Below are 22,590 nucleotides of genomic sequence, written 5' to 3' on the forward strand. Positions count from 1 at the left end.
TAGTTTAGTATTGAGTAAAAGGACTCACAGTTTATTATTTTATTCCTCATTAAATAGATCATCTTCCAACAAGAAGACTATTGGTCATTTTATCATCCTGGTGGATTCAAGAGTAATATATATATTTTAGATAAGTCATTGTTTAAAAGATAACACAGACAGCATGGTAAATACATCCCCAGTGGCCCCATCACATTCCCAGTCGCTGCACTGCTAAACTCAGATTTCTCCCAATGCTTTCCTCCCTCTCAGTTATTCTGTTTGAACCATTCATAGAACATAGAACGCAGTACGGGCCCTTCGGCCCTCCCAACCTCATCTATTAACTTTATTTCTCTCACGCCTCCTTTTATTCTACAATCATTTAACCATTTCTTACTCCGATCCAAGATTCATTTAAGGGAGATGTGAATAAAGGTATAATCAATAAATCGAAGGATATCTTGATGGTGTCAGCTGAAGAGGGGTGAGGGAAGTTTCACCTGGAGTGTGAGCACTTAGCTGGACCAGTTGGGGTGAATGGTCTACTTCTTTTTTTTTAAAATAATTTTTATTGAAAGAGTTTTTCCATACAAACATTTACCCCTACTAATTTTTAAATTATTTACAACACAATCCCTCTAGGCAAATATTCCTCCCTCGCCCGCCCTCTCGCGCGCACCAGTCCTCCCCCCCCCCCCCCCCCCCCCAAGCAACAACTTAACAAACAAGGCAGCCTACAGTTTCAGACATGAGCAGCGAGCAGGCTTGCCCGCGTTACAGTCGTGCATGTCCCCCCACGACCCTTGCTGCCCCCCCCCTCCCCTCCCCCCCCCCCCCCCGGGTTGCTGCTGCCACGACCCCGAACGTCTATCTCTGATCTAAAAAGTCAAGGAAAGGTTGCCACCGCCTGGAGAATCCCTGTACCAACCCTCTCAGGGCAAATTTGATCCTTTCAAGCTGAATATAGCTAGCCATATCGTTAATCCAAGTTTCAACGCTTGGAGGCCTCGCGTCCTTCCATTGAATTAATATCCTTCGTCGAGCCACTAGGGACGCAAAGGCCAGTATTCCGGCCTCCCTAGCCTCCTGTACCCCCGGTTCTACCCCGACCCCAAAGATCGCAAGCCCCCATCCTGGTTTGACCCTGGACCCCACCACCTTCGACACCGTCCTTGCCACCCCCTTCCAGAACCCCTCCAGCACCGGACATGCCCAGAACATATGCACATGGTTCGCTGGGCTTCCCAGACATCTGACACACCTGTCCTCACCCCCAAAGAACCGGCTCATCCTTGTCCCCGTCATGTGAGCTCTATGCAGCACCTTAAATTGAATGAGCCTCAGCCTCGCACACGAGGAGGAAGAATTGACCTTCTCCAGTGCATCCGCCCACGTCCCGTCTTCTATCTGCTCTCCCAGCTCCCCTTCCCACTTGGCTTTCAGCTCCTCCCCTGATGCTTCTTCCGCCTCCTGCATTATCTTGTAGATGTCTGATATCTTCCCCCCTCCGACCCAGACCCCCGAGAGCACCCTATCACTCGCCCCCTTACTGGGGAGCAGGGGGAACCCCTCCACCTGCCGCCTAACAAATGCCTTCACTTGTAAATATCTGAACATGTTTCCCGGGGGGAGCTCAAACTTCTCCTCCAGCCCTCCCAGGCTCGCAAACCTCCCCGCTATAAACAGGTCCTTCAGCTGCCGTATGCCCACCCTGTACCAGCTCTGAAATCCCCCGTCGATGTTCCCCGGGATGAATCTATGGTTCCCTCTTATTGGCGCCGCCAACAGACCTCCCATTTCCCCCCTGTGTCGCCTCCACTGCCCCCATATCTTGAGGGTGGCCGCCACCACCGGGCTCGTGGTGTACCTCGTGGGGGGGAACGGCCATGGTGCCGTTACTAGGGCCCCCAGGCTTGTGTTGCCACAGGACGCCCTCTCCATTCGTTTCCAAGCTGCCCCCTCCCCTTCCATCATCCACTTGCGCACCATTGACACATTTGCCGCCCAGTAATACCCCGAGAGATTGGGTAGTGCCAGCCCTCCACTGTCCCTACTCCGCTCCAAAAAGACCCTCCTCACCCTTGGGGTGCCGTGCGCCCACACGTAGCTCATGATGCTACTCGTCACCTTTTTGAAGAAGGCCCTAGGGAGGAAGATGGGCAAGCACTGAAATAAAAACAGGAACCTTGGGAGGACCGTCATTTTGATTGACTGCACCCTCCCCGCCAGCGACAGCGGTACCATGTCCCACCTCTTAAATTCCTCCTCCATCTGTTCCACCAGCCTGGAAAAGTTCAACTTGTGGAGGGTCCCCCAGTTCCTTGCCACCTGCACCCCTAAGTACCTAAAGCTCTTTCCTGCTCGCTTGAAGGGGAGTCTCCCAATACCCTCTCCCTGGTCCCCCGGGTGTATTACAAAAACCTCGCTTTTGCCCAAATTTAGTTTGTACCCCGAAAAGTCCCCAAACTCTGCTAATAGTTCCATTATCTCCGGCATTCCCCCTTCTGGGTCTGCCACGTACAGCAGTAGATCATCCGCATACAGCGATACCCTATGTTCCTCCCCTCCCCTAGTCAGTCCTCTCCACCCCCCTGAGCCCCTCAGTGCCATCACCAACGGTTCAATCGCCAGTGCGAAAAGTAAGGGGGATAGGGGACATCCCTGCCTGGTCCCTCGGTGGAGCCCGAAATACTCCGACCTCCTCCCGTTTGTCACTACACTCGCCGTCGGGGCCGAGTAGAGCAACTTCACCCACTTAATAAACCCTTCCCCAAACCCAAACCGTTCCAACGTCTCCCACAGGTACTCCCACTCCACCCTATCGAATGCCTTCTCCGCGTCCAGCGCTACCACTATCTCAGCCTCCCCCTCCACTGCCGGCATCATAATTACATTCAGCAATTGAATGGTCTACTTCTATACAGTGGATATAATTTTTGTAATTCATTTCCTTTTGTAATTGAGCATTGATTTTCCTGCTCCATTTACTCCTCTGCTGTTTCTCCTGCCACCGCTGATGCAGGGCCCTATAGATCTGAAGCATTAACATTGATCTGAAGTGATTGTTTTGTACTCGCCTCGATTTACAGGCACCACGCCCTGGACATGAAATGGACAGGATGAGAATCATCAAACGCAGGCTGTCGATGACATTGCGCAGTAGTCGGCCTCTCGATGACTCCCTCTCCCAACTGGCTGAGCAGATCAGTCTGGAGGAGAATAACTCGAAGGACAATGGTAAGAGGTGCAACCCTCCTCACAATGCAGAGATTCAGGCCAGCCTTTGCCAGCCTGGCCTTTTGTAACATTAACCTCCAGCTCCTTCTAAGTGTTTCTGTGTGTGTTTGATTGCAGCAAACCAGTGGTTCAGCTTCCAACTCCATGCATGCTTGATTATCTCAGTAAATGAGGTTTTCCAAATGTAAAATGTGCTTGAAGGAGAAAGGCCAGTTCTATTTTTAAAATGTTAAATTTTATTATACACTTTTATTAGAGAAGAATGAGAGAGGAGTGCAGTCTAAAATTCTGACAGGGCTGGACAGATTGGATGTAGGAATAAAGTGTCCCCCCTCCCCCCGCTGGGGGGGCGGGGTGGGGGGGGGGGGGATCTAGAACAAGGTGTCACAGCTTCAGGATACATTTAGGACCGAGATGAGGAGGAACGTCTTCACTCAGAGGGTGATGAACCTGTGGAATCCCCTACCACAGAAGACTGTGGAGGCCAAATCACTAAATGTTTAAAGAAGGAATCGATTTCTAGACCCTGAAGGTGTCAATGGAGAGCGTGGAGTATGGTGTCGAGATAGAAGATTAGCCATACAACATAGAACAGTACAGCACAGAACAGGCCCTTCAGCCCTCGATGTTGTGCCGAGCATTGTCCGAAACCAAGATCATGCTATCCCACTCCCTGTCATTCTGGTGTCCTCCATGTGCCTATCCAATAACCGCTTGAAAGTTCCTAAAGTGTCCGACTCCACTATCACAGCAGGCAGTCTATTCCAGACCCTAACCACTCTCGGAGTAAAGAACCTACCTCGGACATCCCTCCTATATCTCCCACCCTGAACTTTATAGTTATGCCCCCTTGTAACAGCTACATCCACCCGAGGAAATAGTCTCTGAACATCCACTCTATCTACCCCCTCATCATCTTATAAACCTCCATTAAGTCGCCTCGCATCCTCCTCCGCTCCAAAGAGAAAAGCCCTAGCTCCCTCAACCTTTCCTCATAAGACCTACCCTCCAAACCAGGCAGCATCCTGGTAAATCTCCTTTGCACCCTTTCCATTGCTTCCACATCCTTTCTATAGTGAGGTGACCAGAACTGCACACAATACTCCAAATGTGGTCTCACCAGGGTCCTGTACAGTTGCAGCATAACCCCACGGCTCTTAAACCCAAGACCCCTGTTAATAAACGGTAACATACGATAGGCCTTCTTCACGCCTCTATCCACTTGAGTGGCAACCTTCAGAGATCTGTGGATATGAACCCCAAGATCTCTCTGTTCCTCCACATTCCTCAGAACCCTGTCGTTGACCCTGTAATCCGCATTCAAATTTGTCCTACCAAAATGAACCATCTCGCACTTATCGGGGTTAAACCCCATCTGCTATTTTTTGGGCCAGTTCTGCATCCTATCAATGTCTTTTTGCAGCCGACAACAGCCCTCCACCTCATCCACTACTCCACCAATCTTGGTGTCATCAGCAAATTTACTGACCCACCCTTCAGCCCCCTCCTCCAAGTCATTGATAAAAATCACAAATAGCAGAGGACCCAACACTGATCCCTGTGGTACACCGCTGGTAACTGGTCTCCAGTCTGAAAATTTTCCATCCACCACCACCCTCTGTCTTCTATGTGATAGCCAGTTACTTATCCAATTGGCCAAATTTCCCTCTATCCCACACCTCCTTACTTTCTTCATGAGCCCAACATGGGGAACCATATCAAACGCCTTACTGAAATCCATGTACACATCAACTGCTCTACCTTCGTCTACGCACTTAGTTACCTCCTCAAAGAATTCAATCAAATTTGTGAAGCAAGACTTACCCTTCACAAATCCGTGTTGACTATCCCGGATTAAGCTGCATCTTTCCAAATGGTCATTAATCCTATCCCTGAGGACCTTTTCCATTAACTTACAGACCACCGAAGTAAGACTAACCGGCCTATAATTACCAGGGTCATTCCTATTCCCTTTCTTGAACAGAGGAACAACATTCGCCACTCTCCAGTCCTCTGGCACTATCCCCGTGGACAGTGAGGACCCAAAGATCAAAGCCAAAGGCTCTGCAATCTCATCCCTTACCTCCCAAAGAATCCTAGGATATATCTCATCTGGCCCAGGGGACTTGTCGACCCTCAGGTTTTTCAAAATTGCTAATACATCTTCCCTCAGAAGATCTACCTCCTCCAGCCTACCCACCTGTATCACACTCTCATCCTCAAAAACATAGCCCCTCTCCTTGGTGAACACTGAAGAAAAGTATTCATTCAACGCCACTCCTATCTCTTCTGACTCCATGCACAAGTTCCCACTACTGTCCATGACCGGCCCTAAACTCGCCCTGGTCATTCTTTTATTTCTCACATAAGAGTAAAAAGCCTTGGGGTTTTCCTTGATCCGACCCACCAAGGACTTCTTATGCTCCCTCCTAGCTCTCCTAAGCCCTTTTTTTTTAGCTCATTCCTTGCTACCTTGTAACCCTCAAGCGACCCAACTGAACCTTGTTTTCTCATCCTCACATACGCTTCCTTTTTCCTCTTGACAAGACATTCAACCTCTTTTGTGAACCATGGTTCCCTCACACGGCCATTTCCTCCCTGCCTGACAGGGACATACCTATCAAGGACACGGAGTATTTGTTCCTTGAACAAGCTCCACTTTTCATTTGTGCATTTCCCTGACAGTTTCTGTTCCCATCTTATGCTCCCTAATTCTTGCCGAATCGCATCATAATTACCCCTCCCCCAATTATAAACGCCCTGCCGTAAAGCCCTATCCCTCTCCATTGCAATAGTGAAAGACACCGAATTGTGGTCACTATCTCCAAAGTGCTCTCCCACAAACAAATCTAACACTTGGCCCGGTTCATTACCCAGTACCAAATCCAATGTGGCCCCACCTCTTGTCGGCCTGTCCACATATTATGTCAGGAAACCCTCCTGCACACACTATACAAAAACTGCCCCATCTGAACTGTTCGACCTACAGAGGATTTGGATAATTCGGAAAGTTAAAGTCACCCTTGACAACTACCTTGAGACCTCTACACCTATCCATAATCTGCTTTGCAATTTCTTCCTCCACATCTCCATTACTATTTGGGAGCCTATAGAAAACAACGTGACCACTCCTTTCCTATTTCTAACTTTAGCCCATATTACCTCAGTAGGCAGATCCCCTTCGAACTGCCTTTCTGCAGCCATTAAACTATCTATGATTAACAATGCTACTCCTCCACCTCTTTTACCACCCTCCCTACTCTTGCTGAAACATCTATACTCCAGAACTTCCAACAACCATTCCTGACCCTGTTCTAACCATGTCTCCGTAATGGCCACAACATCATAGTCCCAAGTACCAATCCACGCTCCAAGTTCACCTACCTTATTCTGGATGCTCCTTGCATTAAAGTAGACACACTTCAACCCACCTTCCTGCCTGTCGGTACACTCCTGCGACCTTGATACCCTCCTCAGTACCTCACTACTCTCAACACTGGCTTCTGGACGACAGTTTGTTTTCCCATTCCCCTGACAAATTAGTCTACCCGAAGAGCCGTAGCAAATTTTCCACCCAGGATATTGGTGCCCCTCTGGTTCAGGTGCAAACCGTCCTGTTTGTAAAGGTCCCACCTTCCCCAGAATGTGCTTCAATTAACCACGTAACTGAAACCCTCCCTCGTACACCATCCCTGCAGCCATGTGTTTATCTGCACTCTCTCCCTGTTCCTCAACTTGCTAGTGGAACCGGCAACAAACCAGAGATGCCAACACGGTCTGTCCTGGCTCTCAGCTTCCACCCTAGCTCCCTAAATTCCTGTTTTAAATCCCGTTCCCTACTCTTACAAATGTCATTGGTACCAATGTGTACCACGACTTGTGACTGTTCGCCTTCCCCCTAAAGTATACTGAAAACACGATCCGAGAAGTCACGGACCCTGGCACCCGGGAGGCAACATACCATCCGTGAGTCTCTTTCGCTGCCACAGAACCGTCTATCTGTCTCTCTAACTATCGAGTCCTCAATAACTATTGCTCTCCTGCTCTCCCCTCTTCCCGTCTGAGCCACAGGGACGGACTCAATGCTGGAGATCTGGTCACCGTGGCTTAACCCTGGTAAGTTCCCCCCCCCCCCCCCCCCCCCACCACCAGTATCCAATGCGGTATACATGTTGCTAAGGGGAACGACCACAGGGGATCCCTGTACTGACTGCTTCCTCCCAGCTCCTCTCACCGTCACCCATCTATCTTCATTCTTCGGAGTAACTACATCCCTGAAGCTACTAACTATTACCACCTCTGCCTCCCGAATGATCCGAAGTTCATCCAGCTCCAGCTCCAGTTCCCTAACGTGGTTTCTGAGGAGCTGGAGATGGGTGCACGTCCCACAGGTGAAATCAACAGGGACACTGATGGCGTCCCTCACCTCAAACATTCTGCAGGAGGAACATTGCACTGCCTTCCCTGCCATCCCCCTCCTCGATAACCTGGGGATAAAACAAGAAAAAGAAAGGATGAGCTTACCTAATATTCACTCTACCCCTTAAGTTAGAGGAGGTGGAAGGGTGGGGGTTACTACAAGTGTAGTGTCTCAGGTTTAGCAACGGCCCGACTTAAACACAGGTACAAAATAAAACACTTAACCAGCAACCACTGTGCCCCGCACTATAACAGCAATCAGCTGTTATGGGCCTGCGCAAACAAGTTAAATCTGTACTACTTACCCAGCAGTCACTCTGTCCTCACTCCAACAGGATTCAGTTGGAAAACCCTAACGGTAAGTTTTTAAAAAATTTACTCACCTTCCCAGCAAGCACTCAGCCATGATCATGTTAAATAATGGAGTAGGCTCGAAGAGCCGAGTGGCCTCCCCCTGTTCCTAGTTTCTATGTATCTTGTATATATTTTGGGGGGGGCCTGTTTAGCTCACTTGGCTAGAAAATTAGTTTGTGATGAAGCGTGGTTTCAATTCCCCTACCGCCTGAGGTTATTCATGAATGCCCCACCTTCTCAACCTTACCCCTCAGGGGTGGTGAACCTCAGGTTAAATCACCACCCGTCAGCTCTCCCCCTCAAAGGGGAAAGGAGCCTATGGTCATCCGGGACTATGGTGACTTTGCCTTCATAATTTTCAGATGACAATTAATGGTATATTTGTAGCTCTTGCAGGAACGGTTGGGTAATTAATCTATATTATATATTCAAAATTCTTAGCATAGATGATTGCTAATATTATTGTCTAAATCTCTCTCTTTAATTCCACTCAACAATCAATTTTTCCCTCTTTGTGCTTTTAGAATTTCAATTTGCTTTTGTCATGTGAGTGTACCTTTAAAAAATGGGTGTTTATAAATGGGTGTGTAAATAAATATCTGTAGTGAGAGTATCTTTAAGAAATGGGTGTTTCCTACTGCAGTGATGTCAGAGAGTGGGTGGAGCTGGGCTGTCTGTCAGCTTTTTACTTTCGTTTTAGGATGTTTGCTGCAGGGTGTGTTTTAGTTTTGTTTTCAGTGTAGGAGCTGAAGCCAGACACAGCAGCTGTACTGTTGATCTCTCTGCCATGAAAAGACTATCTCCATATCATTTGGTGAATTCAGAATTGTAAATGTTCTCAGTAGTGATATAAACCTAGAGAGGGTCATTTAGGAGTGGTAGCAGCGGGGAAGAAGCTGTTTTTGAGTCTGTTCATGCATGTTCTCAGACTTCTGTATCTCCTGCCCGATGGAAGAAGTTGGAAAAGTGAGTAAGCCGGGTGGGTGGGGTCTTTGATTATGCTGCCCGCTATCCCAATGGATGGGAAGCAGGTTCATGTGATGGACAGGGCTGTGTTCACGACTCTGAAGTTTCTTGCGGTCCTGGGCCGAGCAGTTGCCATACCAGGCTGTGATGCAGCCAGATACGATGCTTTCTATGGTGCATCTGTGAAAGTTGGTCAGAGTTAATGTGGACATGCCGAATTGTCTTAGTTTCCTGAGGAAGTATAGGTGCTGTTGTGCTTTCTTGATGGTAGCGTCGATGTGGGTGGACCAGGACAGATTTTTGGAGATGTGCACCCCGAGGAATGTGAAACTGCTAACCATCTCCATCTAGGCCTTGATGCTGACAGGGGTGTGTACAGTACTTTGCTTCCGAAGTCAATGACCAGCTCTATAGTTTTTTGGCATTGAGGGAGAGATTGTTGTCGTTACACCACTCCACTAGGTTCTCTATCTCCCTCCTGTATTCTGACTCGGCGTTATTCGAAATCCGGCCCACTATGGTTGTATCATCAGCAAACTTGCATATGGAGTTGGAACCAAATTTTGCCACAAAGTCGTGTGTGTTCTAAATTTCTAAACCGTTGTCTGTAGGCTTCAGGCACTAGTTCATATGCACCTAAGATGGATTTTTTCACCTCCTCATATGTCCCAGATACCTCCTCTGACAGGAATGTGAACAGTTCACTAGCTCTACCTACCAGCTTTGTTTGAATCAGTGATACCCACATTTCCTGTGGCCATTTCATTTGTTTAGCTACCTTCTCAAATGAAACGAAAAAGGCTTCTACCACCTCCTTGTCAAACCTTGGCAATGCTTGGACATTTTTTAATAGATTCCCACCAAGCCTTCGACTATGACGCTCTTTCTCTTTATCCTCATCATTCTCCTCAAACTGTATGTTTCCCTTTACATCCGCCAATCTTAACTGACTGTCATGCTTCATGGCCATTTTCCGAAGTTCAAACCCTCTCTCTCTTTCTTTTTCCTCTCTCTCTCTTTCTCTCTCCTCTCTATCTCTTTTATATTCAAGCTGCTTTCATTCTTTCTCATGTTCCATTTGTTTAATTTGTAACTGAATTTTTGTCATTTCCAATGAGTCAGACTGTATCTCAGGCAACTTTAAATGCTTAGCCACCACCATAATTACCTCACCTTTTCGTATTTTGTTAGGTAATGTTAACTGCAATGTTTTTGCCAAATCTAACAGTCTGCATTTAGTCTCTGTCCGTAAGGTACTGTGTGTAACCATCTCCACCCCAAAAACTTCAGAGCCTCTGAAAGAGCCATTGTCCAACAACACACTCCCTACTCAAACTAAAATACCACACCTGAAAAGCAACCAATGAAAATATGCTCACCCCTCACTGTCTTTAAGTTCACTACGTCAGTCCAATATATAGACTTTTATCCCCTCGAGCCCCCAGTTTGTTGTGGGCCAGAGTTTAGAGAACCCCAAAGTGTATCATGGAGTTCACCTGACCCACAACTTTTAATAGTATGGGGAGCCCACTCTACAGGTGTGGTACAGCAGAAATGGAAAAGTATTTTTTAAAGCAAAACAATGTTTATTCTATGAACTCAAGTTAACCTTTTTAAAACATACAGTGAACATCTTAGCAACCATCAGTTCAAATATAACCCCCAAAGAATACAACACAAAGTAATCCTTAAACTTTCCTTTTAACATCCATAAGACATAAAAAATGTTTTTAACAGAAGCGCTTTAAAACATTTAACAGAAATGTTTTAAATTCATTACTGAGAACAGTTATCACTCTGAATTCACCAAATGATCAAGAGATAGTCTTTACATGACAGAGTGAGCAGCATTTACACATTCTGTGGCTGACTGCAGCTCCAACAATGAAACAAAGCAAAAAATCACAGACACACCCAAGCTTTTCTCAAAGTGAAACTAAAAGCTGACAGACAGCCCAGCTCCACCCACACTCTGACACCACTGCAGTAACTTGAGCAGCCAATATTTCTTAAAGTGACATTCTCATGACGATGTGCAGGAACAGAGGGAGAGAACCAGAGCTGAGGGGGCAGGAACAGAGAGGGAGAGAGACAGAGCTGAGGGGGCAGGGACACAGAGAGAGAGAGAGAGAGAGATACCATTTGGAGTCACAAAAGCTGAAATCTCCTTTGCCATTTTGGATAAAGGTACCTGCCAGTAACCTTTGAGTAAATCTAGTTTGGAGATAAAAACGGATTGTCCCACCTTCTTGATACAGTCCTCCAACCGTGGGATAGGATAAGAGTCTGTTCTTGTAACTGCATTAACCTTTCTATAGTCCACACACAATCATTGGGTACCGACAGGTTTCGGTACCAACACTATTGGCTGAAACCCACAGGCCTTCTCCTAGCTCGCATCCACGTTATGTGGAGTGTGGTCAGAGATTACGTTTGCAGAGTATTCAACCCTTACTATCCCTGGAAGCACTGATTTCCCCACGACAAAGAACTCAATCCAGGTGTATACGTTATGTTCCTGGGAGAAGAAGGAGAACTCCTTCTCCCCTGAGTGAGTAAACCTCTATGGGTCCACTGCTCCCATCTGCTTCATGAATATGCCAAGTTTTTTGGCCATCTTAGAGGTCCTTCCTTTTTGGGGGTTCGACCTGTCTGTCCGTGGGTCCTGTACACAGTTAAAGTGCCCCTCCATGATAAGTTAGTGTGTGTCGATGTCGGGAATTTCCACCATGCTCTTCTTTTTTACCTCAAGACTAGGACCACCACTGGTGCCCCGTCCAGGACACCGCTGACCATGACGTACCGCCCCCCTGGGTCCATAACCGTCCTTACCACAGTAAACATCATCGTTTTATTTAAATGTATGGCTAACCCCCTCCGCCACCGCTCTCGTCCCGTAGCAGGAATGGTACGTCTGTCCCACCCAGCCCTTCCTTACCCGCAGTCGGTCTTTCTCCCTCAGGTGCGTCTCTTGGAGGAAGACTATGTCGGCTTTCATACTTTTCAGGAGGGCGAAGACTTTGGATCTTTTCATGGTCCGTTAAGTCGCCTAACGTTCCAGGTGACTATCCTGATGGGAGGTTTCTGTCCCGTCCCCCCCCCCCCCCCCCCCCCCCCCCCCCCCGACTTCCTGCGGGATCAACCATACTTACCTGTGGATGCGCACCTGCACTCTGGGGTTTCCCTTTGTTAGGGGGACGTCCAAAGTGGTTTGCTTGCGGTGTCTTTGTGTTCCAAGTCACCACATGTGGCCTGTTGTAGCCAGCCTAATGCCCTTACTACCCTTGTCCCGATGTTTCCCTGATGATTCTTCCACACACCCTCCTCTCCTCCCCTTCTGTTACTGTTCCCACCTTACTTCCCTCGCCCGTTTACTCCCCTGAATGTCCCCCCATTTGTGTTGTGTACCCCCCGTCCCAGTTACCGGGCGCTCTTTCCCCTGAGGGAGACATGCTGCGGGCCCCTCTCGCTCGTACTGCCTGCTTTCCCACTCAGGTGGTGACTCCCTTCCTCGGGTCGGCTATGTGTCTACTCCACCCACTATCTGGTTTCCCCTCTTGCTGTCCTCTTCACCTTCTGCTGTGCTCCACTACCCTCGCCCCTTCCTTCCTATTCTTTTGTTCCTGTCTTCAAAGCGAGGCAGTGCAGTCCCATGCAAAGTGTCTCTCTGATTGATTGAAGTTCCTTCGGGCGATCTTCTCACCATTGTCTCTGGTGCTGCTTTTCCAGCCCGTTTTCCAGGACAAATTTGTCCGGGTCCGCAGGGGTCATGAAGAAAAGCTCCCTGCCCTGGAATGTGACCCAGTATTTAGCTGAATACAGCATCCCAAATTTGACTTTGATTTTGGCCAGGGCCACCTTCGACGGTTGAACTCCTCCCGGTCCTTGGCCAGGTCCGCCCCACCGTCTTGGTAAATCCTGATCTGGTGTCCTTCCCAGTTGCAGATCCTTGTCTGCCTGGCCCAGCACAGGATTTTTCCCGGTGCATTTTGGCAATTATCTCCAGCCTTGGGTTTTGGCCGGAGCAACTGTTGGGCTTTGTCTGTTTCTGGCAGGTTGGGGAAGCTGTCCCTTCCCACCAGGTTTCCCAGCATCTGGGCCACATAGTCTATGGCGTCTCTGCCTTCGATCCCTTCTGGCAGGCCCAGTATTCTTAAGTTTTGCCGCAGTGACCGGTGACCTCTATCTTCCCTTTCAGACCAACCTCGCGATTTCCAACTCCAGGGTGGTGATCCGGTCGCTCCAGACAGTTGAGGCTTTTCCTAATTCTTTGATGGTGTTCCTCTGGGTCTCCAGTCACCTCTCTGCCTCATCCAGGGCCTCCTGCATTGTACCCAGAGCCTCGGCGACCGTCACCCTGACCACAGCCTGAATATCGGTCTTTGTCTCTTCCCTATGTTCTCATAGTTCCCTGGAGAGGAACATCCTCTAACCATCCTATGGTGAGGGGGAGCTCTGTGTGTCGTTTGCCAGCCCTTCATGCTCTGGTGGCCAGCACTTCATCACCTCGTGCATCGGCTGTCTCGGCTACTTGTTTCTCCTGATTTCTTCCATTTCTTGTCTCCTTATGGCCTCTGGGGTTTTTCCCTGTTTTAGCGGGCTATTTTGGGTTAAAAAGCCTATTTTCGGGTTTGTAGGAGGAGAGCCACCTGATGTGCGACTACTCAGCACATCCCTGTCACTGTAAGTCCTCTACTGAGAGTTACGCTGTCCTGGCAAAGTGACAGGCCCACTCTCCCTGCTGCACTGTGCAGAGACGGGAAACAATGACTCGGATCCCCTCACACCCTGCTCCTTTGTCACCCCGGCGTGGGATGATGTCCTGGCAGATCTTTGCTTTGTCATCAGCTCCTTGTTGGAGGGTGTTTGTGTGGACCTTTTGATCGATTGTGACCCTGGCAGTCACTGGCTGAGCCCAGTGTGAGGCTGCAGGTCCTTTTGAAGGAGGCCTCATGGTTCGTTCTTCACGAGCTGTCATCCAATGTTTGCCTGAATGTACGTGCAGCCGAGAGTTACCAACAGGGCAGCCCAAATTTCTGCCAAACCGCAACTGAGGGGTCGGTGGATTGGCCACGGCAAATTGCCACTTAGTGTCCAGGGATGTGCAGGTTAGGTGAAGCGGTTGCAGGGATAGGTCGGGATGGGCCGGGGGAAATGGGTGGAATACTCATTTGAATAGTCAGTGCAGAATCGATGGGCCGAATGGCCTCCTTCTGCACTGTAGGGATTCTATGATTCTATGCTCGATGTCAGGATTTACCGATATTAAGAGGCTCTGGTGTACCCACAGCCAGCCCGCAGCGGCCCCCTTGCCAACGTGGGATGTATGGTGTGTGAACCATGCAGTCATTGATGGGATGTACTGCGACACCGTGGTGTTGTGAATTTATGAAGCTGGATTGTGGAGCCCAGTTTCACAGGCAGGATATTTCTGTGAGATTGTTCCTTCAGTCAATGAACATGGATCCCCTTGAGCCTTCCTTCTCCTTGACCTGTTTATCATGGTGAATCAAACTGCCTGCTGCCACTGCGAATATCTTTCAGATTGCAGCTTTGCTGATGTGAAGCTGGGCAATTCTGGATTTTATTTTCAGAACCAGTATTAACCTTGGGCTAGTTCGCTACAATAAAGCGGAGGAGATATGTTTGATATGTGGTGAGTGGGCTGGAGTTATTGAATATCATCACTGCCTCCCAGCAGTACAGTGAAGGGGACTGTCCCAGTTACTGCAGCTTACAGCGGGACACCAGTTAGCTCCTCATCCGTGTGACCAGAAGGGCTCCTGTCATTGTTAGGATGAATGAGCCTTTACCTATTGGTCTGTGTGGATGGGACTCCGGGAAATATGTGCATATGTGAGGCCTGCCTTTGTTCACAGCTCACGAAGGTAGGGAGCATTTGGACACTGCAAATGAGAAAGACATTGCTATTTCTGTTGATGAAGTCAGTGTGTGATGCACATTGCTGACTGTCAGGACTACAGTGAGGCTGATTCATCCTCCAGCACGCTCTTGCTCAGGGTGGAATCTGTGAAGAGAGCAGCTTTCTCTGGGCTGTCTGCAACTCAGGGAGAAATTCATCATCAAACTGGAATTGTCATTCGCAGCAGCCCCAGGCTTTGCAGAGACTCTGCTTAGACTGGCAGTTCGGAAAGGATCTTCCCAGTCAGTTATTCCCTGTTTTTCTATTGAGGAACAACATGAATCCGAGTGGGGAAAGGCAAAAATTATCTCCATTTCGGATGCTAAAGATGCTGGAAAACTACAAGCCTTCAGTGAGCAGGATAGGTGAGTGCTGAAAGCCACAGTCTTTCAGTTACCCTTTCCCTCGGTGTTCTAATCACTTAAACATTTGCTCATTCTTCCAGTGAAATCTCATTTGGGGTGGGGACATTTGGTTCTGATTGTACATTTCTGTGCTTTTTAAAAATCAAACTGTGAACATTAAATGAGGTGAAAGATGATTCAGCATAACAATTGCTGAATGCTTCTTTGCCGATTTGCAAAGCTGTTAAAGTGTCGGCTGTGTGAGAGGAATGGCTTCAGAGAGAGACAGGGTGAGAGGGGGCAGACTGCAATAGGTTTAGGTCATGAGAAGACAGACTGTGAAACTGAGTGCAGCAGCCATACCCACATCATTACTCAATGTAGCTCATTTGATCTGAGGTTCGTGCTCAATTATACACAGAATTTATCAAAATAAAAATATAAAGTGTTTGTATTGGAATGGGAAGAGATGGGTCCTGTCAATGTGTGATGTGTGGTCGCATGCTAATCAAGTTGCTGTTAAATAGTATGAGTGAGGTATATCCTTGGAAGAAAAGTACATCACTCCCAGCTCAAAAATGAAATATTCCTCATCTTATCACTTTTGACTGAAGGACGATGTGAGTTGGATTCTCCTCCAGATTTTCGGGTGTAAAATGGGTTCTTAAAGGGTGTTGCCTCAAAGAAACTGCACCAGAAGAAGCCTCGCCAAAAATAGACTGTTCTCTTTCAGGCCTGGTGTTACGGGAATCTGCTGCATGTGAATGTCATAAACAACAGGATGTATTTACTTTAGGGGGAAAATTCCGGAGCTCAGGGCCTTGGTAGCTAAAGGCCCAGCTACCAATGGTGCAGTGACTAAAGTCAGGCAAATGCAAAAAAATCAAATGAGTGGAGCACAGATCTCTTGGGGGATTGTGGGGCTGGAGGAGATAGGGAGGGGCGAGGTCATAGAGGGATTTGAAAACCTAGATGAAGATTTTACACTAAGAGTGTTGCTCCACCAGGAACCCGTGTAGGTCAGTGAGCACAGTGGTGATGGGTGAACAGGACTTGGGTAGGGACACGGACACTAATGTTGCGGTTGACCCCAAGCTTATGGAGGGAGGGTGTGGCAGACTAGCCAGGAGTGTGGCGGTGATAAAGTCATACATGAGAGCAGAGCTGAGGCAGGGGCAAAAACAGAAAATGTTATGAAGGTGGAAGTAGGCAGTCTTGGTGATAAAGAGGATAGGAAGATGAGAACATGAGGAATAGGAGTAGGAGCAGACTATTCAGCCCATTGGGTCTGCTCTGCTATTCATTACTATTATGGCTCACCTTGGGCTTGAACTCCATTTTCTTTCCCCCCTACACTCCCTGAGAGACAAAAGTCTGTCTATTCCAGCCTTAAATATATTTAATAATGGAACTTCCACACCCCTGTGGGGTGGAGAATTCCAAGGATTCACAACCTTTCAAGTGAAGAAATTTCTCCTCATCTCAGTCCTAAATGATTGACCCTTTTATCCTGAGACTCTGCCCCGTTCTAGATTCTCCAACCTGGGGAATAATCTCAGTTTTCACCCTGTCAAACCCCTTCAGAATAAGAACATAAGAACTAGGAGCAGGAGTAGGCCATCTGGCCCCTCGAATCTGCTCCGCCATTCAATGAGATCATGGCTGATCTTTTGTGGACTTTTTAATGTTTCTATAAGATCCCCCTCATCCTTCTAAATTCCAACAAGTACAATCCCAGTCTACTCAACCTCTCCTCGTAAACCAACCCCATCAGCTCTGGGATTAATCTAGTGAATCTCCTCTGCACACCGTCCAGCGCCAGTACGTCCTTTCTCAGGTAAGGAGACCAAAACTGAACACAAAACTCCAGGTGTGGCTTCACTAACACCTTATACAATTGCAGCATAACCTCCCTAGTCTTAAACTCCATCCCTCTCGCAATGAAGGACAAAATTCCATTTGCCTTCTTAATCACCTGTTGCACCTGTAAACCAACTCTGCACAGCAGCATGTTTTAATATTTTATCATTTAAATAATATTCCCTTTTGCTGTTATTCCTATCAAAATGGATAACCTCACATTTGTCAACATTGTATTCCATCTGCCAGACCCTAGCCCATTCACTTAACCTATCCAAATCCCTCTGCAGACTTCCAGTATCCTCTGCGCTTTTTGCTTTACCACTCATCTTAGTGTCATCTGCAAACTTGGACACATTGCCCTTGGTCCCCAACTCCAAATCATCAATGTAAATTGTGAACAATTGCGGGCCCAACACTGATCCCTGAGGGACACCACTAGCTACTGATTGCCAATCAGAGAAACACCCATTAATCCCCACTCTTTGCTTTCTATTAATTAACCAATCCTCTATCCATGCTACTACTTTACCCTTAATGCCATGCATCTTCATCTTATGCAGCAACCTTTTGTGTGGCACCTTGTCAAAGGCTTTCTGGAAATCCAGATATACCACATGCATTGGCTCCCCGTTATCTACTGCACTGGTAATGTCCTCAAAAAATTCCACTAAATTAGATAGGCATGACTTGCCCTTTATGAACCCATGCTGCGTCTGCCCAATGGGACAATTTCTATCCAGATGCCTCGCTATTTCTTCCTTGATGATAGATTTCAGCATCTTCCCTAATACTGAAGTTAAGCACATTGGCCTATAATTACCCGCTTTCTGCCTACCTCCTTTTTAAAACAGTGGTGTCACGTTTGCTCATTTCCAATCCGTTGGGACCACCCCAGAGTCTAGTGAATTTTGGTAAATTATCACTAGTGCATTTGCAATTTCCCTAGCCATCTCTTTTAGCACTCTGGGATGCATTCCATCAGGGCCAGGAGACTTGTCTACCTTTAGCCCCATTAGTTTACCCATCGCTACCTCCTTAGTGATAACAATCCTCTCAAGGTCCTCACCTGTCATAGCCTCATTTCTATCAGTCGCTGGCATGTTATTTGTGTCTTCCACTGTGAAGATCGACCCAAAAAACCTGTTCAGTTCCTCAGCCATTTCCTCATTTCCCATTATTAAATATTGGAGGTTTCAATGAAATCACCTCTCTTTCTTCTGAACTCCAGAAACTATTGACCCAATTTACTCAGCCTCTTGTCTTAGAACAAGCCCCTCACCCCAGGGACAATCAAGTGAATCTTTGCTGTAACCATCTCCAATTAAAGCATTTCCTTCCTTCAATATGGAGACCAAAACTGCTCTCAGTTTTTCAGATGTGGTCTCGCCAAAACCCGTGTGATTTCAGCAAGATTTCTTTATTCCCTCTGTTAAAGGCCAGTGTGTCGTTGTGTCATTTGCTTTCCTCATTGCTTCCCGCAAAGGGGAGCTGGTGGTGTGGTGCAGTGCCACTGCGTGAATAATCCAGAGCCCCAGGTTAATACGCTGGGGACGTGGGTTCAAATCCCACCACAGCAGCTGGTGGAATTTAAATTCAATGAATAAATCTGGAATATAAAGCACGTCTCAGTCGTGGTGACAGTGAAACTCTCACTAATCATGATAAAAACCATCTGGTTCACTGATGTTCTTCAGGGGAAGAAATCTGTTGCTCTGACCTAGTCTGGTCTACATATGATTCCAGACACACAGCAAAGTTGTTGATTTTTAAATCCCATCTAAAATGGTCCAGCAAGCCACTCAGTTCAAGGGAAATTGGAAATGGACAACAAATGCTGCCCTTGCCAACGGCACCCACATCCACAGGAACGTTTTGCATTCCTGTGCGCCCAAGTCTCTCTCAGCATCACCATTTACAAGTTTCATGCCCTTTAAAATAATTTTCTGCTTTTCTTTTCTTACAAACTTCCCACTTCCCACATTATACCCATCTGCTACCTTGTTGCCCACTTATCTAATCTGTTTCATTTACTTTGCAGCCTCCCAGTGCCCTCCTCACAGCTCAAATTGCCACCTTGTCATTAATATAGACTCTAAAATAGCTGAGTTCCAACGCTGACCATTGTAGCACTCCAATGGTCAGAGCACTTACCAACTCAATGGCCCATTTATCCCTACTCTCTGCTTCCTGTCTGTTAACTAATCCTCTATCCATGTTAATAAATCACCCCAAACTGCATGAACCCTTATCTCATGTGTTAACCCTTTGTGTAGCATCTTATCGAAAGCCTTTTGGAAATCCAAGTATATTACATTTCTGGCTCCTCTTTACCAGTCACATGCTCAAAAAACAGGGGGCGGGGTTCACCAGTTCACCAGCCCAGTTTCTCGGCCGCACACTGTTCGCTGGCGGTGGGATTCTATCTCCTCTTCGGTGGTCAATGGGATTTCCCATTGTGACCATCCACGCCGCTACGAAACCCGCTGGTGGGGGTGTTGCCAGCAGGAAAATTGAATCGCAAATACCGGAGAATTCTGACCAGCATCTGCATAAGAGAATGATAGATATTTCCAAAGATTCACAGCCCTTAGATTGAAGGAATGTATTCTCATCTCCATCGCTAATCGATCAAACTCTTATCCTGAGATTGTACCCCTCCCTCCCGGGGCCAGTCTCTCAGTGTCCACCCTGTCAAACCTTGTGGGCGCGATTCTCCGCAAATGCGGAGAGTCGTGAAGGCTGCCGTGAAACTGGCCATGTTTCACGGCAGCCTCCGCGCCCCCTCCCGGGACCCGATTCTGCTCCCCGGTTGGGGCTAGCAGCGGGGCCCCGTGAACCTCGGCATCGCAGGCTTAGCGAACTTCGCTAAGCCCGCTCACCAAGGGTAACGGCGGCTGACGCGCACGATGACGTCAGCCGCGCATGCGCGGATTGGACGGCTCCAATCCGCGCATGCGCGGATGATGTCATCACGCATATTCGTGAAACCCGCGCATGCGCGGGCCGTTATGCCCCTCAGCCGCCCAGCTGATCCAGCGGGGCAACGGAGGAACAAAGAGTGTGCGGGGTTCGGACCCGCTGCCATGGTGCGGCCGTGCCAATCGGTGGCATGGTTCTCCAGAACGGCACTTTGCGGCCGTTTTCACGAACGGTGAGAGCAGGTGTTTTGGAGTTCGTGAAAACGGCCGTAATGGCCTGGGAACTCGGCCCATCGGCTAGGGGAGAACCGCTGCTCGCCGTAAAAAACGGCGAGCAGCGATTCGTGTCGTGGGGCGGCAGTGGGGAGGGGGGGGGAGAATAGCGGGAGGTCAGGAAAAATGTCGGGAAGGCCCTCCCGCTGTTCTCCGACCCATCGTGGGGGGCGGAGAATTGCGCCCTGTGTGTTTCACTGAGAATCTTGTATGTTTCATTGAGATCACCTCTCACTCTTCAAAATTCCAAAGAATATGGATCTAAGTTACTCATCCAGTCATCACAGGACATTCCCAGGGACCAATCTGGTGAATGTTTACCTCCAATGCAAGTGTCCTTAAATAGGAAGACCAAAACTCTACAATGTGCTCCAGCCATGAAAACTTGCAGAAAGCCCAGATGGATGGAGTACTTCAAAACAGAGCACTTACTGTGCTCAGGGAATTTGGTGAGTCAGGAATCTCTCAGGAAAACCAGGCCAAGACTAACTCAGAGGGTCACACACTCCTGTGCTGTACTGAGGGACAGCTGCACTATGTTGGGAACAGAAGACTAACTCAGAGGGTCACACACTCCTGTGCTGTACTGAGGGACAGCTGCACTATGTTGGGAACGGAATATTCAAATGTATTTGACATTTTGGAAAGAGAAGATGAAAGGAAAGCGTGAAGGTAGCTCTGTTAATAAAGGATGAAATCAGTAAGTAGTGAGAAATGATCTTGGCTCAGATGTTCAGAATTTCCAAACATAGGAATTAGGAGCAGGAGTAGAATCAGTCTGGAAATAAGCTTAATAAATAAATAGCAAGGAAAAAAATTCACCTCCTGACTCCCCAAAACATGTCCCCCATCTACAAGGCACAAGTCAGGAGTGTAAGGGAATACTCACCACTTGCCTGGATGAGTGCAGGTCCAAAAACACTCAAGAAGCTCAAAACCATCCAGGACAAAGCAGCCCAGCTGGTTTTCTCCCCCTTCTACAGACATTCACCCTGCACCACTGATGCAGCATGTACCATCTAAAAGATGCACAACAGGAACTCAGCAAGATGCCTCCGACAGCACTTTCCAAACCCAGTCCATCTAGCAGGACAAGGGCAGCAGATACTGGTGTTATAACACACTGGGCAAGTGTGCGGTCAGTTTCAGCCTCACAGACCCCGGAGTCACAACATCAATGAATTAATCAATAATCGGTGTGTTTCCCTGAGATCTTTAACCCTTGACTGCTCCAATGAGTCACAGACACCAGGGCAGGAATCTCTATTGCCTGATGCCGATATCGTACTCGGCGATCGGGCGAAGAATCCCTGTGTAGAACCGAATCGGGGGAGGCACCAGCTTTCGGATGCTCCGCCCCCTCCAAAACGGCATCATCGAGGAGTACGCCGCACACCGTTGGGACGGCCTCAGGACGTTACCTGAAGGCCCTCCCCTGATGCTGCGCCCCCGATGGGCCATGTTCCCAACAGCGCGGGACACGTGTCCTCTCAGTGTTCGTGAACCCGGCCTGGCAGCTGTGGACTGTGTCCAGCGCTTCCACAGTCGAGGGGGAGCCTGTGCTGCTGGCCAGCGGGGGTGGGGGGGGGGGGGGGGGGGGGGGGGAGCGGGGGGGGGGGGGGGGCATGCAGGGGGGGCTTCGGTGGGGGCTGTGGTGACTGGTGGGGGGGTGGCCCAGGGGTGGCGTGTGGGTGTCCAGGGGGGCAGTGTCTGGCAGGCCGGGACTGTGCGTGGTACGACCACTGCAGATCTTCACCTTGCACATGCGAGGCCACGTACCCAGCAATTCTCCAGGTGTTTATATTGGGAAGGCCGTGCATTTTATGTGGCGTGGCTGCTCACCCTTCACCATGTGAGAGGATCGGTGCTGGGCCTTGCCGAATTTTCATCGTAAAACCAGACACTTCCTCCGACATAGCCTCAAAATCAGAAAACCCAGCCCCAGATTAATGAGTAAAAGTTTAAAAAACTGCTTATTTGTAACAAGAATAAAAGATAAACATACAATAGTAATGATGGAACGCTGGTCTACCTATTCCCAAAACCCTGTTCCACCCCCCACCCAAACACACATAGGACAGACACACAGTGGGAGTAGGAAAGATTCAAAAACAAGGATTAAGAGGTGTGAGAGAATTGAGGATTTTCGCTGCTGGGGTTGATGTCTAGGTAGGCGGTGATCTATTCAGAATGCGAGGTGTTGAACTGTCGGTTGTTTTGAATCTTCATGCTGGACCACTCAGGCCGAACTCTCAGACTGTGAGATCCCCTCTGGTTACACACTCTAACATGCATTGGGCTGAGCTTTACG

General features: G+C 48.3%; 1 protein-coding gene across 2 annotated transcripts in view; it reads left to right on the forward strand.

Annotated features, from left to right (window-relative positions):
- The first annotated feature begins 3,071 nt into the window (after nt 1-3,071).
- The window catches only part of LOC119973205 (cyclin-dependent kinase 16-like), a 202,691-nt gene continuing 183,172 nt past the window's right edge, over nt 3,072-22,590 (forward strand). The window contains exon 1 of one of the 2 annotated variants that reach the window (XM_038810858.1): nt 3,072-3,219. In XM_038810858.1, coding sequence (XP_038666786.1) covers nt 3,093-3,219 — 127 coding nt within the window. In that variant the 5' untranslated portion in view covers nt 3,072-3,092. Of the gene's footprint in view, nt 3,220-14,531; nt 15,247-22,590 lie in introns of those variants that run through there. The other variant, XM_038810859.1, reaches the window with a different exon arrangement.

Source organism: Scyliorhinus canicula, chromosome 11, assembly GCF_902713615.1.
Source record: "Scyliorhinus canicula chromosome 11, sScyCan1.1, whole genome shotgun sequence".
Classification (NCBI taxonomy): domain Eukaryota; kingdom Metazoa; phylum Chordata; class Chondrichthyes; order Carcharhiniformes; family Scyliorhinidae; genus Scyliorhinus; species Scyliorhinus canicula.